Source organism: Mirounga angustirostris, unplaced genomic scaffold (assembly GCF_029215605.1).
Source record: "Mirounga angustirostris isolate CCGP_5_RB_7025 unplaced genomic scaffold, mMirAng1.0.hap1 SCAF_3, whole genome shotgun sequence".
In the NCBI taxonomy this organism is placed as follows: domain Eukaryota; kingdom Metazoa; phylum Chordata; class Mammalia; order Carnivora; family Phocidae; genus Mirounga; species Mirounga angustirostris.
The window spans coordinates 133,819,014-133,835,050 of record NW_026991711.1 but is presented as its reverse complement, the minus strand read 5'-3'; the positions used below and the strand labels follow the sequence as shown (position 1 = coordinate 133,835,050).

Here is a 16,037-nt window from a genome sequence, read left to right as displayed (position 1 = left end):
GGGGAAGTGGGTAGGGGAGGGATGGCTGAAATAGGTAATGGGGATTAACAAGTAAAAAACAAAACCAACAAAACACAACAGCTCTCCTAAACCAAGTAGAAACCTAGGGCAGAAAGGAAAGGATTGACTAAGATGCAGAAGAAAGAACAGGATATTTTTCAGTAGACAGAGAGGAGCAGGCTTATGACTGGTTATTATTACCCCATCTTATGCCCTTTCAGCATATTGCTTCTTAAAGCACAAACCATGATAAATTCTTAAAATTGTAGTTTTATGTATATATATAATTACATATCTGTTATATCTGTTAGCCTCTGTTAATATGTGCTGGATTAAATGAAATAGGATCAAACAGTTCTCTGGGCTGAGAGATTCTACATTCATTTACTGAATTGTGATTTTAATAAATCTCATGACCTAAACCCATCTGTCTTCTCTTCTCCATTTTTGCATTCTCTTTATCTGTAGTTATCTTTTATTGAGAGTAAGGAGAAATACCTTATTTCTTTTGTAAGCAGTCCAAACTACTGGATTTTTGGGTTAAATTTGGTCATTGTTGAAAATAGCTCAGATTTTAAAATTTTTTCTTTAAAGCAGCATTATTATGTGTATTATGCAGCTTGAACAAATCAGTTGTAAAATAGATGCTTTTTTTGTTTTTCCATTAAACCATTAAATTACAAATGTCCACTTGTACTTCCCAATCAGACATTTCCTTTTAATTTTTCATTTCAAAATAGCTTAGAAGATTTTATTCTATATGATGTTTTTTATTTTTAGTGATACTTTTATTTTTTCATAATGATAATGTTTAAAAAATTTTTAAACTCTAATTTGTATTTCCTATGTAGAATTTTTAATAGTGTCATAAAATAACAACTTCTGATTTTTTGGTCTCTGTGGCCTATGATGTTAATTTTTTGTTACTACATTTGCTATTAATGATTTTGCTAAAATGTTTATAAATGTTATATAAACATAATTTGTAATGATTCAAAGAGGATACATTATGGGTTAACACTGTATGATGGATCTTAGCAAGGGTAATTAGCATGTATTTGAATTAGCATGTATTTGTTTTAAAGATTCCTCCATGATTTGCATGATTCAGTTGTTTGTTCTTTTTTATTGCTGTGTGGTATTTTATGAATATGTACAATTTATCCAATGTACTTTTGATAGATAGTTAGATTGTTTGCAGTTTTTTGCTATTAACATATTGTGCTGCTGTGGACTTCATTATGCTTGTCTTAGTGAATTCAGTCTTTTTTTTTTTTTCCAAGAGTCTTTTAAAATCTGTAACAATTCTCCTTCCCTCTTTTCTGTTGCCATTTACTTGTTGAAGAAATGGGATCATTTTTCCTACAGAAAAATTCTGGAGTTTTTCACAGCCTTGTTATGGTAGTGGTTGTTTTGTTAATGTACAACCTTATGTTGAAATTGATCTGTCACCTCAAAAAATTAATAGATAAATGATTCAAATAATTTCAGGTGATTTTTCCCTTTAAAAAATCTTCCAATAGGATCTGACTTTTTAATTGTTAGCATGGGTTACTTTTATAATAATAAAAAATCAACATTTAAAAAAACATTCCTTTTATGTTAGTAATGTATTAGTAGTATATTAATACTTCTGATTGCTTTTTATTTTATAATTGTGTATTGTGTTTTAAGTGAAAGTAAATAGTAATGATGTCCTTTGTATATTTCCTTTAATAGGTTTGATATTAATGTGCTGTCAAAATTTTCCTCTTGCCTAGCAAATCAGCATTTATATTTCAGTCCATTAATGGGAAAAATAGCTGATATTGTACATAGGAACCTGGAAACCATAGAGGACTTAAGGTAAATGTATTTAAGGTAGATATATGGTAGAGAGATTCTGGGCTTTGGATGCACACACACTTAGATTTGCCACTTACTACCTATGTGACTTTAATCTCTTGAAACTTTAGTATCCTTATCTATAAAACAGTACTACTTTGGAATCTCCTTTGCAATGTTGCTGTGGAAATTAGAGATAAAGTATATAAAGTATAACATGATATTGTTGAGCTCTGTGAAATATTTAGATTTTACTTTACTTGCAAGCTACAGGTTTGCCTGTCCCCAGTGGTCTCATTTAACTTTAATTACCTTCCTAAAGATTCTGTCTCAAAATATACTCACATTGAGGGCTAGGCCTTTAATATATGGAGTTTGCGGGGGACACAGTTCAGTCTGTAGCACGTATCAGTGTTGATAGCATCATTATCATAATAGTCAAAAGGTGGAAATAGCCTAAATGTCCATTGATAGATGAAGGGACAATCAAAATGTGGTATATAGCTACAATGGGATATATTCAGCCTTATAATTATAGGAAGGAAATTCTGTTACATGCTACAACATGGGTGACATTATGCTAAGTGAAGTAAGCCAAACACAAAATGACAAATACTGTATGATTCCACTTAAATGAGCTCCCAGAGTAGTCAAATTCATAAAAACAGAAAGTAGAATGGTTATTGCTAGGGGCTGGCAGGGGTGAAGAATTGAGAGTTACTGTTTAAATGGATAAGGCATTTTAGTTTGAGAAGATGAGAAAGTTCTGCCGATGGATAGTGGTAATGGTTGCACAACACTGTGAGTATACTTAATACCACTGAACTGTACACTTAAAAATGTTTAAAATGGTAAATTTTATGTTATATATATTTTCACACACATATAGCAAAGTAGCTTGTAAAAGCAGAGAAAATAAAAGTCAGTGTAAATTTTTTTAACTTTAAAAAATTCTTATAGATCCCTTTGAGAATCTACTAAAATCTTTGGACATTTCCCTACTCTAATCTGCAATTACAGATATACATACAATTAAAAAAAATCATTTCAGAGGGTTTATGGTTAAATGAAATAGCAATGTTAAGTTACTAATTGTTGCTAAATATTAACATGAAACATTTGAGTAGAGAAGTCAAAGTATTGTACAACTGGGTTTTTAAAATATATTTATTTTATTGGAAAGGTTGAAGAAATTTGAAAACAAAAATAAATGCAAACAGTCCCCTAACCTAATGGTTGAGATAGTTTTATATTTACATTTTTGTGTCTTTTCTGTAAATGTTTTATAATTATCATCCCTGAACATTTGTTATATACCTTTTCCATTTTGCATTCCTTATTCTTATGGGTGCATTCTTGTATTTGTAGTTTTCTGATTTTTGTATTATGTTAAGATCTGTGTTTTGAAAGCAGGGACCTCACCTTTGTAATTTTGAAGTCTCCCTCAATGCCTGGAAGAATGATTTATGTTCCTTAAAAGTAATTTTTAGTGAAGAAATATTAAATGCTACCTTATATTCAGTACTTGCTGTCATATATTACTATCTACCTAGCATGAGACATTAAAAAATATAAAGTCATTTATTAGTGAGAAATATTTTACCAAGAGTTTTATTCGTAAGTTATCGATACACAGAGAAAGGAGTAACAAAGCGAAGTCTACTGCCAAAAATATAAATTGAGACTTTTAATGTTGTATTCATGGGCTTTTGGTCCAAAGTGATTTCTGAGTGAATTTCACTAAAATATTTTCCTTCAAGGCAGTTATCTATAGAGTAAGATATTATACACAGTTAACAAAAGCTACTGTAATTTATTTATTTTTTATCTAAAGGCATTTGATTACTAGGAGGTCTGCGTTCAAGTCCTGTAAGAATATTTAAAGGAAAAATTTTGTGGTAAAAATCCATAATTTTTTTTTAAAGATTTCTTTATTTCTTTATTTGACAGAGAGAGAGACAGCGAGAGAGGGAACACAAGCAGGGGGAGTGGGAGAGGGAGAAGCAGGCTTCCCGCCGAATAGGGAGCCCGACATGGGGCTCGATCCTAGGACCCTGGGACCATGACCTGAGCCGAAGGCAGACGCTTAATAAAATCCATAATATTTTAACTAGTTCTTTTCTGTATCTAATCATTTAGTCTTAGAGTTGTTCTTTATTCTTAAATAAGGTGAAAATCTGCATCTTTTTCCTTTTTAGGTCCCTGTCTGTATTGATGGTCAGCATATCTTCTTTAATATCACAACGTTTTCAAGAACAATTAGTGAACAAAACAGAACATCTTTTTGATACCATAGATTCTTCCCAGGTCAACGTTGCAAGAAGAATAGTACAATTTCTTCGAAATACTAAATATAGTTATTATCCACTCTTAGAAATGTGCAATAAAGTGTTTTTAAGCAATATGAACCACCTTGATTTGGACTCCATCAGTAAAATACTTAGTCTATATCACTTTCTACAGTTTCATAGTTTTGAATTTGTTAAAATGGCTAAAAAGAGGCTAACTGAAATGATTCCTCTGTTTGATCACCCTGATGGCTTTGTAAAACTGTTTGTAGCATTGGGACCTATTGCAGGACCTGAAGAAAAGAAACAGTAAGTTCAGCTAAAAATGCTTTACTTTTCTTGTAACTGCTTGGAGCCTTGCAAGCTTAGACCTCCTTGCAGTTCTGGAAGGCACACATCACTCCATGCAGCCCTGGAAGGGAGAATAATCTCTTATGTCTGCTCCTTGATTCCTTCTCTGATTATTTTAGTTTACATCTCAAGCTCTTAGTCCACTGTTAAATTCTGAGAAAGAGCCAATAACTCCATTGTGGTGACCAACACAAGGAAGGATGAGGGAGATGGATATTCTCTGTGGAGAGTACCGTTTTAAGTGTTTTTATTCTCCCTTCCTGGCCCATATGATTGACTTTACACACAGATATAAGACTCTCCCACCTCCAGTATAGGGTGTAGAATATTCAGAATTATAATAGCCTTAACAATGGACCATTCTATCCTTTGTCGTCTTTATATTTGTCATCAAAGGCATTTCTTTTTTTTTTTTTTTTAAGATTTTATTTATTTATTTGAGAGAGAGAGAATGAGAGAGAGCAAGCACATGAGAGGGGGGAGGGTCAGAGGGAGAAGCAGACTCCCCGCTGAGCAGGGAGCCCGATGCGGGACTCGATCCAGGGACTCCAGGATCATGACCTGAGCCGAAGGCAGTCGCTTAACCAACTGAGCCACCCAGGCGCCCATCAAAGGCATTTCTTTAGCACCTTGGTAAATGTTCCCTTGTCAGGTTGGAGTGAATTTCATCTTTTTCCTATCTTTTAAAAATTCCCAGTTTTGCCAGATATTGATGTAGATAGAACTGCTTGGGATATAAAGATGGGCAAGCATTAAATTAATACATGATTACTAGGTATGAGCAAAGAGAGAAGTATGATTAGTAGATTCAGTTAAGCAGGAGTTCCAAGAGTTGCATAATAGAGGTATCTACATCATTACTCTCTTACCAAAAGATTCATGGAGAGTTTTATTTTTAAGGGTCCTTTGAATTATATGAAGACATTTAAGGATATATTTTAAGAGACTGTTCAAGATGGGAACAAGATAACTACTTAAAAAGCTTTTATTGAAAAAAAATTTTTTTTTTTTTTTGGGTCACCAAGTACTGTTGGAATCTCATATGCTAAAGCAGTACAAAAGTTGAATTTAATTGGGTCCCTGCCTTTAAGGAATTTATATTCCAACTGGGAGGATAGAAATGTATATATAATAAAAATGTGTAAATACCATGATATTGCAATATCATTATGAATAGGTACTCAAATTAGTGATAGAGATAGTAGATAGGAAAATGAGAGAAAAATGTGGACATAAATGGCTGGGAAAATCTTTGAGGAGAAGCTGGGTTTGAAATGTTTGATAAGGTTTATGAAAAGGATGGTGTAGAGCTATCCGGTAAGAATAGAGAATTAGTTTTTCCTGTTATCTTCAGATTTCATATTTTGGGCTTGTTTTCTAAATTATTCTATAGGGGCACCTGGGTGGCAGTTGGTTAAGCCTCTGCCTTCAACACATAATCCTGGGGTCCTGGGATGGAGCCCTGCCTGCACTGGGCTCCCTGCTCAGTGGGAGCCTGCTTCTCCCTCTTCCTCTGCTGCTCTCCGTGGTTGTGTACTCTCTCTCTCTCACAAATAAATAAATAAAATCTTTAAAAAAATAAATTATTCTAAAAGATACAGTTTTATATAGATACTCGTATTAGTGCATGCACTACTTTGGATGGTTTCAAAATGATTGTCTTTGTAAATTTTCAGTTTATAGTGTCACAGCAAGTATTTAGTGTATGAGATTTCTGTTAATATGCAGGTATATTGACTTTCTGATCGGATCTTACTCAATTTAAGGTAATTGGGATATTGTTAGAATGTCAGTTTTTAGTTCTTTAGCTCTGTAGTACTAAATAATTTCACTGAATCGTTGTACTTATAATCATTATAACCTTATTTGAATATCACTTTAAAAACCTTTTGTCTGGAGCGCCTGGGTGGCTCAGTCGGTTAAGCGACTGCCTTCGGCTCAGGTCATGATCCTGGAGTCCCGGGATCGAGTCCCGCATCGGGCTCCCTGCTCAGCAGGGGGTCTGCTTCTCCCTCTGACCCTCCTCCTTCTCATGCTGTCTCTCATTCTCTCTGTCTCAAATAAATAAATAAAATCTTTAAAAACAAAACAACAACAACAAAAAAAAACAAAAAAACCCAAAAAACCTTCTGTCTGTATTTTTTAAGAGCCAGTTTAAGATTAGAGTGTACTGAAGCCTTAATTCCTTTGATAAAAACAATATATTTTTCTTTATTCAGTCATTTATATTCTCCCCTATTATGTGGGGAGAAAATTGATACTGCATATTGAATTCAGTTTTTGTTTGTGTTTCTTTTCTATTCATTACCTAAGAACTTATTTATTTTTTTAAAGATTTTATTTATTTATTTATTTATTTTAAAGATTTTATTTATCTATTTGACAGAGAGAGACACAGTGAGAGAGGGAACACAAGCAGGGGGAGTGGGAGAGGGAGAAGCAGGCTTCCCGCTGAGCAGGGAGCCTGATGTGGGACTCTATCCCAGGACCCTGGGGTCATGACCTGAGCCGAAGGCAGACGCTTAACGACTGAGCAACCCAGGCGCCCCAAGATTTTATTTATTTATTAGAGAGAGAACGAGCAGAGGGAGGGGGAGAGAGAGAAGCAGGCTCCCCACTGAGCAGGAGCCCCATGTGGGGCTCGATCCTAGGATCCTGGGATCTGACCTGAGCCGAAGGCAGCCACTTGACCAACTGAACCACCCAGGCACCTTACCTAAGAACTTATTTTAAAAAAGAACTTTTTATAAGCTAATCATCAGTTCTTCAACATAAAAATATTTTTCTTTACTTCTAGACTTAAATCAACTCTGTTACTGATGTCAGAGGAGCTAACCAGACAGCAGGCCCTGGCAGTGATGAGAGCAATGGAAGAGATGGAAAGCAGAAATTCACATCTGATTAAAAAGTAGTCTTTCCTGAAATTCATGGTGTTAATGTTTAGTTGTCATCCATAAGTAACTTTTTTTGAGGATGCATTATGTTTTTTTCTATAATCTAGCTGTTGGTTTTGAAGAAATAAGGAATTAACACTTAAGGCGTTGTTCATTATCTAAATAGTTTGTTTTTTAAAATAGAGATGTTTAAATTGTTTATAGCATTTTTCATTTCATTTGCTGCTGTTGTTATTTTCAAGCAGAGGATCATAATCTAGGAAAGTAGAGAGCATCTATGTGAACTTGAATTGTTTCACACCACAATTACCTTGAAATCATACTGCCATATATTGTCTTTTTTTTTTTAAAGAAATTTAAGAAAAAAAAAATACATAGTTCAGATTATATATACTTAATGTTTTATTATCTATTATATGATCCTTTTTAAAGTATTCCTTCTGCCCCATTTCTTCCAACATATTCCCTCTTAGCATTTCTTATTGCTTTTAATCCATTCCATTAGAGGGCCAGTGAATTAAGGAAGAAAATTAAATCAGTTTTGCTAATTGTTAGTAACTCTTGGTAAAGATTTCTTTGTGGGGAAGATGTGGAATTTAATGGCTGTTCTGTGAGTTTTTTTTATTTAGAAAGTGACACTTTATGCTTTTCTCTCCTATTGCTATTAATAATTACATATTTACACTTCATTGATAGCTCTTCTGTCATTCTATCTTAATTGTTTATGTTTCTGTCACCATTTTGAGACTGCTCTTTAAGAGCGGAAAACCTTATTTCATTCATTGCTGCTTCTCCAACATAGAGCATGTCTGGCATGAAAGAGCTCCTCAGTAAATACTTAATACAAAATGAATGAGTTGATTGTAATATATGTTTTATCATTCTTTATAGAATTGCTTCAATTCTGCATAAACATTTGGATAACTATAAACCAATAGAGTTATTGAGGATAACTCAAGCATTGATTTTTCTACATTTTCAAAGTAAAGAGCTTTTTGTGAAACTGAGAGAATTACTGCTTAGGTAAGGTTACGGTGTTTATTTATTTTATAATCTAGACTCAATGTTTGTTTTGTTTGATTATGTAGAGAGTTGTTGGAACTTTTGGAGGCAGAATTAAGTGGCTTGTTATTTAAAATGTTAACACACTTACCTCTCCCCGTGTGCATTCTGCCAGTGCTCATGCTTGGTATATTCTGAAATGAAGCCAGTTGGTGATGAGTTCCCCAGGCATGAATAACAGTAAAAGCCAAGGCATTTTCCTGTCCTGCAAGAATACAATAACTATGAAAAGATTGGAGCTGCCCAACAAGGCAAAACTTCCATTTGGGAGCATTTATATTTAGGGGCCTTCAGTCTGCTTACATGCCTGTTTTAAGGCATGTTAGATTGTTTTAAAGCATATTAAATTTTTTAATTTGTAATTTTTAAAATAAAATATTTAAGAGTAATGTTACTGAAAAAGTATTTTACCTTTATAATTTAATGTTTTCTGTTTTTCTATGGCTATAACATTCATATTTTAACAGGGAAGTTACTCAGTTTTCCAAGTATGCTTATGGAAATGGAGTCAAAATGGACTTTTACATGAAAAGGTTTTTTATTTTAACAATCAGAATAATGACTTGAATGAAACTAAAATTAGATTAATCTTTTTCTCCATTTTTCTATGATTTCTGATTTTGATTCCTGGAAGACCAGGCATGGGACTCTATGCCATAATCAAAAGGATTGGTGTAGAGTTGAAAATGATTTTAATTATAGTAAAATGATATGCCATTAAGGTTAAGAAGGATTTGAATTGAAGAATAAGAATTGGCACTTTATCAGGTGCTTATTAGGTATGTTAGTAGAAAGTTCACCCTTTTCTTAAAGAAATAACTTTTTTCAGGGCGCCTGGGTGGCTCAGATGGTTAAGCATCTGCCTTTGGCTCAGGTCGTGATCCCAGAGTCCTGGGATCGAGTCCCGTGCTCCCTGCTCAGCGGGGAGCCTGCTTCTCCCTCTCCTCCTGCTCCTCCTGTTTGTGCGCTCTCACTCTGTCAAATAAATAAATGAAATCTTAAAAAAAGAAAAAAAAAAAGAACCTATACAAAAAAAAAAAAAAGGAAATAACTTTTTTCTTACCAAGGTGATTATATGCAGGATTATTGTTTCTTCATCCTTTTCATATTTAGCATAGACTTTTTTTTTAAAAGATTTTAATTATTTGACAGAGAGAGACACAGCGAGAGAGGGAACACAGGCAGGGGGAGTGGGAGAGAGAAGCAGGCTTCCTGCGGAGCAGGGAGCCTGATGCGGGGCTCGATCCCAGGACCCCGAGATCATGACCTGAGCCGAAGGCAGACGCCTAACGACTGAGCCACCCAGGCACCCAGCATAGACTTTTACATAGCCTCTGAATGTAGAATTTTATGTTCTAAATTAAGTATCATAAACTGGCCCAGGGACATGGTTTATTTGGTCTGCACAATGTTTTTTAAAAAGTGAAATCACACAGTCCTGTTTGCCTATAGATATGTTAACAGAAAAGTAAGAACAGAAGTGGGAGTGTCAAAGGGAATTCCGCTTTTCCCGTGATGTTTTATTTCCTTTGTAAAACGACTTGAAGCAAATACGATAATGTTAAAATCTAGTAATTCTGAGTAGTGAGGGCCCTTATACATCTCTGGAGTTTAAAATCTTATCAAAAAGTTAGTTGGAGGATGTTGTATGGAAATCATAGGTGCTTACTTTCCCAGTATCAAATAGACTTTAGAAGGAACACAGTCTAATTAAACTATTCACATAACTATTACTATAAATAGCCCCTGAAGCCATTCAGGGAACACAGGGAATTCATATACTAGAATAATGTGGCCTTTTTTTTTTTAACCATATTGAAATGTAATCTACATAAAATATATCTTTCTCCTCCTCATTACTTTGCTTCCCTGTCCCCCAGGTTAACTACTACCTCTAGTTCCAACTACATGGATTAGTTTTGCCTATTTTGTGTGTCTATTGTGTCTGGCTTCTTTTGCTCAATAATTATGTTTATGAGATTTACCCATGTTTTTGCTGTATTGTGTTCTCTTTGTAAGGATATAACAAAAATATTTTTATCCATTCTACTGTTGATGGATATTTTATTTATTTCCAGTTTTTGGCTATTATGAATAGTGCTGTTATGAATATCCTGAATATAATGAATAGTGCTGTTATGAATATCCATATCTTTTAGTAAACATATGTATGCATTTCTGTAGATATTTACCAAAGAGTGTAATTGTGGGTTCATAGGTTATACATACGTTGTTCATCCTCAGTAGATCTGGTAAATGGTTTTCTAGAGTGACTGTATCAGTTTATATTCCCAGTAGCAGAATGTGAGCTGAGCATGCCTGTTGCCCCACATCCCTGCCAACACTTGACATATTTTTATTTTCCAATTTTAGCCATGCTGGTGGGTGTGTGGTGTATTGTAAATAAACACGCATGCACATGTAAGTTTTGGAATTTGAAGAAGTGTTTCCAGAAAAAATATCAGGTGGAGGTTGGAGAGATTGTATCTTTTGGGGGTTTATTTTTAGACAATTATTACAAGGTTGGTTCATATTGAGAGTTCTACCCCTTAGGTCAATTCTGCAAACATAGCTTCTGGGGCTTTCTTTATATAAAAGGGTATATTTATTTTTTGTGGTTATAAGAATAAAATATTCATTTAGTACTAATCGAGTACCTACTTTGTGTCATGCAGTGGGCCAAATATCATATAAAAATCATTTTGAAAATTTTGGAAAATAGAAAAAAGTATAAAAGAGAAAATAAAAATCAGTCCTAAACTCATTTATCCACTGACAACAATTTGATTTATTTACCTGTGATATGTACTTAACTTACATGTGTGTATAAAATTTTTCTTCCCTCCTCCTTGAGAATACAGTTTTGTACTTTTTTCCCCCACTTAACCTTACCCACTTAGCATTTTCTCACATCATTTAGAACTATTTGTATATCTTTTTAATGACTGGATATTACCCATCATATGACTATACCATAATTTATTTAAGTGTTCTCTCATTGAACATTTAGTTTTCAAATTTTAGCCATGTAAAAATATGATACATAACACAAATCTTTGCTAGCATTTTATCTATTTTTCTGTTGTAATCCTGTGTATTTAAAAAAAATTTTTAGGAGCTTCTGGGTGGCCCAGTCAGTTAAGCGGCTGCCTTTGGCTCAGGTCATGATCCCAGGGTCCTGGGATCGAGCCCCACGTCAGGTTCCCTGCTCGCTTCTCCCTCTCCCTCTGCCTGCTGCTCTGCCTACTTGTGCATTCTCTCTGTCAAATAAATAAAATCTTCAAAAAAAAATTTTTTTTAATGAAGTATAGTTGCCATTTGCTCACATTTTAGATTCTTTTTTTTTTGAAGATTTTATTCATGAGAGACAGAGAGAGAGAGAAGGCAAAGGCAGAGGGAGAAGCGGGCTCCCTGCTCCACAGGGACTCGATCCGAGGACCCCAGGATCATGAGCTGAGCCGAAGGCAGATGCTTAACTGACTGAGCCACCCAGGCGCCCTTTAGATTATTTTCTTAGTCTGGTTTCCTAGACCGGGATTGACCATGTCAAATGATATTACTTTTTAAGTTTAGTAAGTAAAGGAGAATGCCTGTGTCGATGGGCCTTACTAGCATTGCTATTATGATTATTTTAATATGCTAATTTAATATTTTAAAAAGGAACTCAACAACTTCATTTTAATTTACATTTGATTTTTTCTAGTACTTCTAAGCCAAAAGATTCTTTAAAAGCTCCCAACTGTTGAATCACAGATCTGTACCTCTGAAACAAATAATGCAATATATGTTAAGGAAAAAAAAAAAAAGAAGAAGAAAGCAGGAGGGGAAGAATGAAGGGGGGGGAAATCAGAGGGGGAGATGAACCATGAGAGACAATGGACTCTGAAAAACAAACTGAGGGTTCTAGAGGGGAGGGGGGTGGGAGGACGGGTTAGCCTGGTGATGGGTATTAAAGAGGGCACGTTCTGCATGGAGCACTGGGTGTTATACACAAACAATGAATCATGGAACACTACATCAAAAACTAATGATGTAATGTATAGTGATTAACATAACAATAAAACACTAAAAAAAAATAAAAGAAAAAACAAATAAAAGCTCCCAACTTTTAATTTGTAATTTAACAACTGCTGTCCTGGTGGCTGGACTCTTACTCTGGGGGTGGGACTGTTACCATGGGAATTTGGGAAAAGAGGAGCGAGAAGGGAACTAGTGTCACTGAGTGATCACTGTATGGCAGGGCCTATACTAGGTCATACCAGCTCCTAACAGGTCATATCAAACATTCAGCCCAAAATCTGTCTCTAGCAACAGCACTGGAAACATTGTTTTGACCCTGATCTTTGGTATGTTAGGGACTGTGGTTTCATTTTTGCATAAAATATTTGAGATGTGCCTTAGAAAATCTTAAGACTTCTCGTGGTAGTCCTTTGTGGACCTGTCATCTTTGAATTTATCTAATCCTTCTTAAATTAACTTGTATTTTACACCTACCACACCTGTTAATTATAATAATAATTATGTATTCAGACTTTAAGTACTTTTCATTTTGTTGCTGATTTATTAATTTTGATCTTTTCATTTTCATTTTCTCCCCCTTCCTTATAGATATTTGAAAATTAGTGTTATACCTAGTGAGATTTCCATCCTGGTCTATGCTCTGTCCATTCTTCCATCTCCTCACCTAGATGAAGTGGGGATATCTCGAATTGAAGCCATTTTACCGCAGTGTGACCTAAATGACCTGAATGGTTTTGCTACATCTGTTTTAAGATGGATTCATTATGATCACAAATATCTGGATAATACCACTGGGAAACAACTGAAACTGCTTCAAAAACTAGATCACTATGGTCTTCAGAGACTACGAAAATACAACAATTTGAATCTTTTAAGGGAAGAACTTAAATCTTTAAAAGGAGACTGGTTTGCTGAGTCACTTCTTGAAGAAACAGCTGGTACTTTACACCGTTTGATGGATGAAATTAATTACAAAAATGTTGCAGAGATTGCATCTTTTATTGCTAGAACTAACTACCTCAGTACTTTGCTACTTGATAGGATAGCCTCAGTGGTTGTTCAGCAGATTGAAAAGGTGAAATTGAGTTTTAAATAGTTGTCAACTTCTAAAAGCATAAATATTTATCATAAGTATTTTGAGAACTTAATTGTAATTGGAATTTTATTATTTTTTATTTTTTATTTTATTTTATTTATTTTATTTATTTTTTAAGATATTTATTTATTTATTTATTTGAGAGAGAGAGAATGAGAAAGAGCGAGCACATGAGAGGGAGGAGGGTTAGAGAGAGAAGCAGACTCCCCGTTGAGCAGGGAGCCCGATGCGGGACTCGATCCAGGGACTCCAGGATCATGACCTGAGCCGAAGGCAGTAGCTTAACCAACTGAGCCACCCAGGCACCCTATTTTTTATTTTTTAAAAGATTTTGTTTATTTGGGAGAGAGAGCGCGCATGCGAACTTGAGCAGGGGTGGGTGGGGGAAGGGCAGAGGGAGAGGGACCAGCAGACTCTCAGCTGAGCAGGGAGCCCAACACTGGGCTGGATTCCAGGACCCTGAGATCATGACCTTAGCTGAGGGCAGATGCTTAACTGACTGAGCCACCCAGGCACCCCTGGAATTTGAATTTTAAAAATTCAATTCTAGCGTCTGGTTCAGCAATTTGTTTCTCTAAAGTTGTTTCCTCCAGCAGTGTAGATCTGGGGAGTATAGCAGTCATCTTTTGGTTCACTATGATATTTTTAAGATCTGTAGTCAAAATTTATTGTCTAGAAAGAAATACTTAAAACAATACTGTTTTAAGAAAATGAAGTATGAATGATTTTTGTTTTATTTTCTATAATCCTATGGTACTACCTTTATCTTTAAGAACAACTACATTCAAAAGTGTGAAAAATGAGGAAAACATAAGGTGTACACTGACTTCTATATTCTTAAATTGTCAGTGTGTCTTCTTACAAATTTATTTCTGGCTTACTCCTAAAATGTTGCTTTTTGGATTATGTGAGAAGAAATTCACTTATTAAATCTATATCGGGATAAGGCTTTTACTTAGGAGACAGTATTTCTCCCAAAATAAAATAAAAGTCTGTCCTACTTGTTTAGCATAGTACTTGGCAGTCATTAAGTTTTAGATGAATGAGTGAATAATGAAATTTTAAAAATGAATGAAAGAAAAATGAATGAAAGAAAAATGATTATAAACTAACTTCCTTAATTACATTATATGATGAGTCTATAAAATGCACTGAGATCATGGAAATTAGTAATACTATTTCCTATTCATTTTAATGATTAATGAATTCTGGAACAGGATTTTACACCTAACAAAAATAATTTGCAGATTATCTGATTTTTTTCTGCATTGATAGTTAGAGTTACTAGAAACTAGTGGTGGGACTAAATAGATTATAGCAGGGTGGAAAAAGTAATAAGTAGTGATGCATTTATCATTTTACTTCTAGGCATGTTAGAAAAAGATTTCTACCGAAAATAATAATTAGGTTAAATTTTTGTTTTATTTTACTGAAGTTTAAACTATAACATTTTGTTGTGTTTATACAGATCCACCCTTTTGTGATCCTTGGTATTATTCCTCCATTTAGCATCTTGAACTATGATCCACCTCAAAATGATGAATTTTTCAGGATTTGCATTCAATACCTGAATTCTTACTTAAGTAGGTATATTGTTCGGTAATACATTGAGTAAGTAGGTTGGAGAATACCATTGCCACTGTGGTAAGAGAGAGCTCTCATTTAAGGGGTAACTATAAGAACCATGAGTTCTAGACCTAAAAAAAGTTGTACCCATTTTTGAAACATTTTTATTATGAAAAATATCAAGCTTAAGGAAAAAATGGAAAGAATCAAAGAGTGCCTGTATACTCACTGGGCAGACTTAGTAATTGTTAACATTTTATCCTATTTGCTTTACTGTTTCTCTTGCTCTCTTATTTTTTTCGGAACCATTTCACAGTAAGTTGTAGGCATCATGACCCTTCACCCCTAATTGCTTAGGCGTATGCCTGCTAAGAATAATGACCTCTTATATCACCACAATACTATTATGACACCTGAGAAAATTAATAGTCCCTAATATCTAATACACAGTCCATGTTTAAATCTCCCTCATTCGTCTCAAAAATGGTTATTTTGGACCCAGCATCCACTCACTGCATTAGGTTGATACCTCTTTGGTCTTTTATAGTCTAAATACTGGTTGTTGTTTTTTTTCCTTACCCCTGCCATTGACTGACACCATGATATGATAACCATGTCTGATACTACTTTGTGAATAGACAAGTAAAATGGGCTGCTGTGATATGTTTATATTTAGTCATGAATGGGCGTATGCATGTGTGGCATTCATGTATACCTCTTTTTAGTAACATAATTATGTAGAAAGAGGAGATTTGAAACTGAGACTTAGTATGCTCTCCTGGTTGTTCAGTCTTGTGCCAACAACCAGAAGGAAGTGAAAGCACATCTTTTTTTAAAAAATAAATAGAGAGTTTAAGAGAAGAAAGGTTGAGAAATACAGCTTTGATTTTTTTTTTTTTTAAGCCTTACCAAGAGAATGTTTGGAAAATCCTTGGA

At 34.4% G+C, this 16,037-nt stretch overlaps 1 protein-coding gene across 5 annotated transcripts in view; it reads left to right on the top strand.

The window, feature by feature from the left end:
* FASTKD1 (FAST kinase domains 1) overlaps positions 1 to 16,037 on the top strand; it is a 49,781-nt gene that overhangs the window by 19,340 nt on the left and 14,404 nt on the right. For 3 of the 5 annotated variants that reach the window (XR_010410177.1, XM_064586654.1, XM_064586655.1), the window contains exons 4-9: positions 1,720 to 1,845; positions 4,023 to 4,421; positions 7,261 to 7,371; positions 8,249 to 8,380; positions 13,028 to 13,514; positions 15,004 to 15,118. Coding sequence is in view for 4 of the 5 variants with exons in the window: in XM_064586654.1 (XP_064442724.1) it covers positions 1,720 to 1,845; positions 4,023 to 4,421; positions 7,261 to 7,371; positions 8,249 to 8,380; positions 13,028 to 13,514; positions 15,004 to 15,118 (1,370 nt within the window). In the remaining variant the exon portion in view is untranslated. The remainder of the gene's footprint in view (positions 1 to 1,719; positions 1,846 to 4,022; positions 4,422 to 7,260; positions 7,372 to 8,248; positions 8,381 to 13,027; positions 13,515 to 15,003; positions 15,119 to 16,037) is intronic. The other 2 variants (XM_064586657.1, XM_064586656.1) reach the window with 2 other exon arrangements.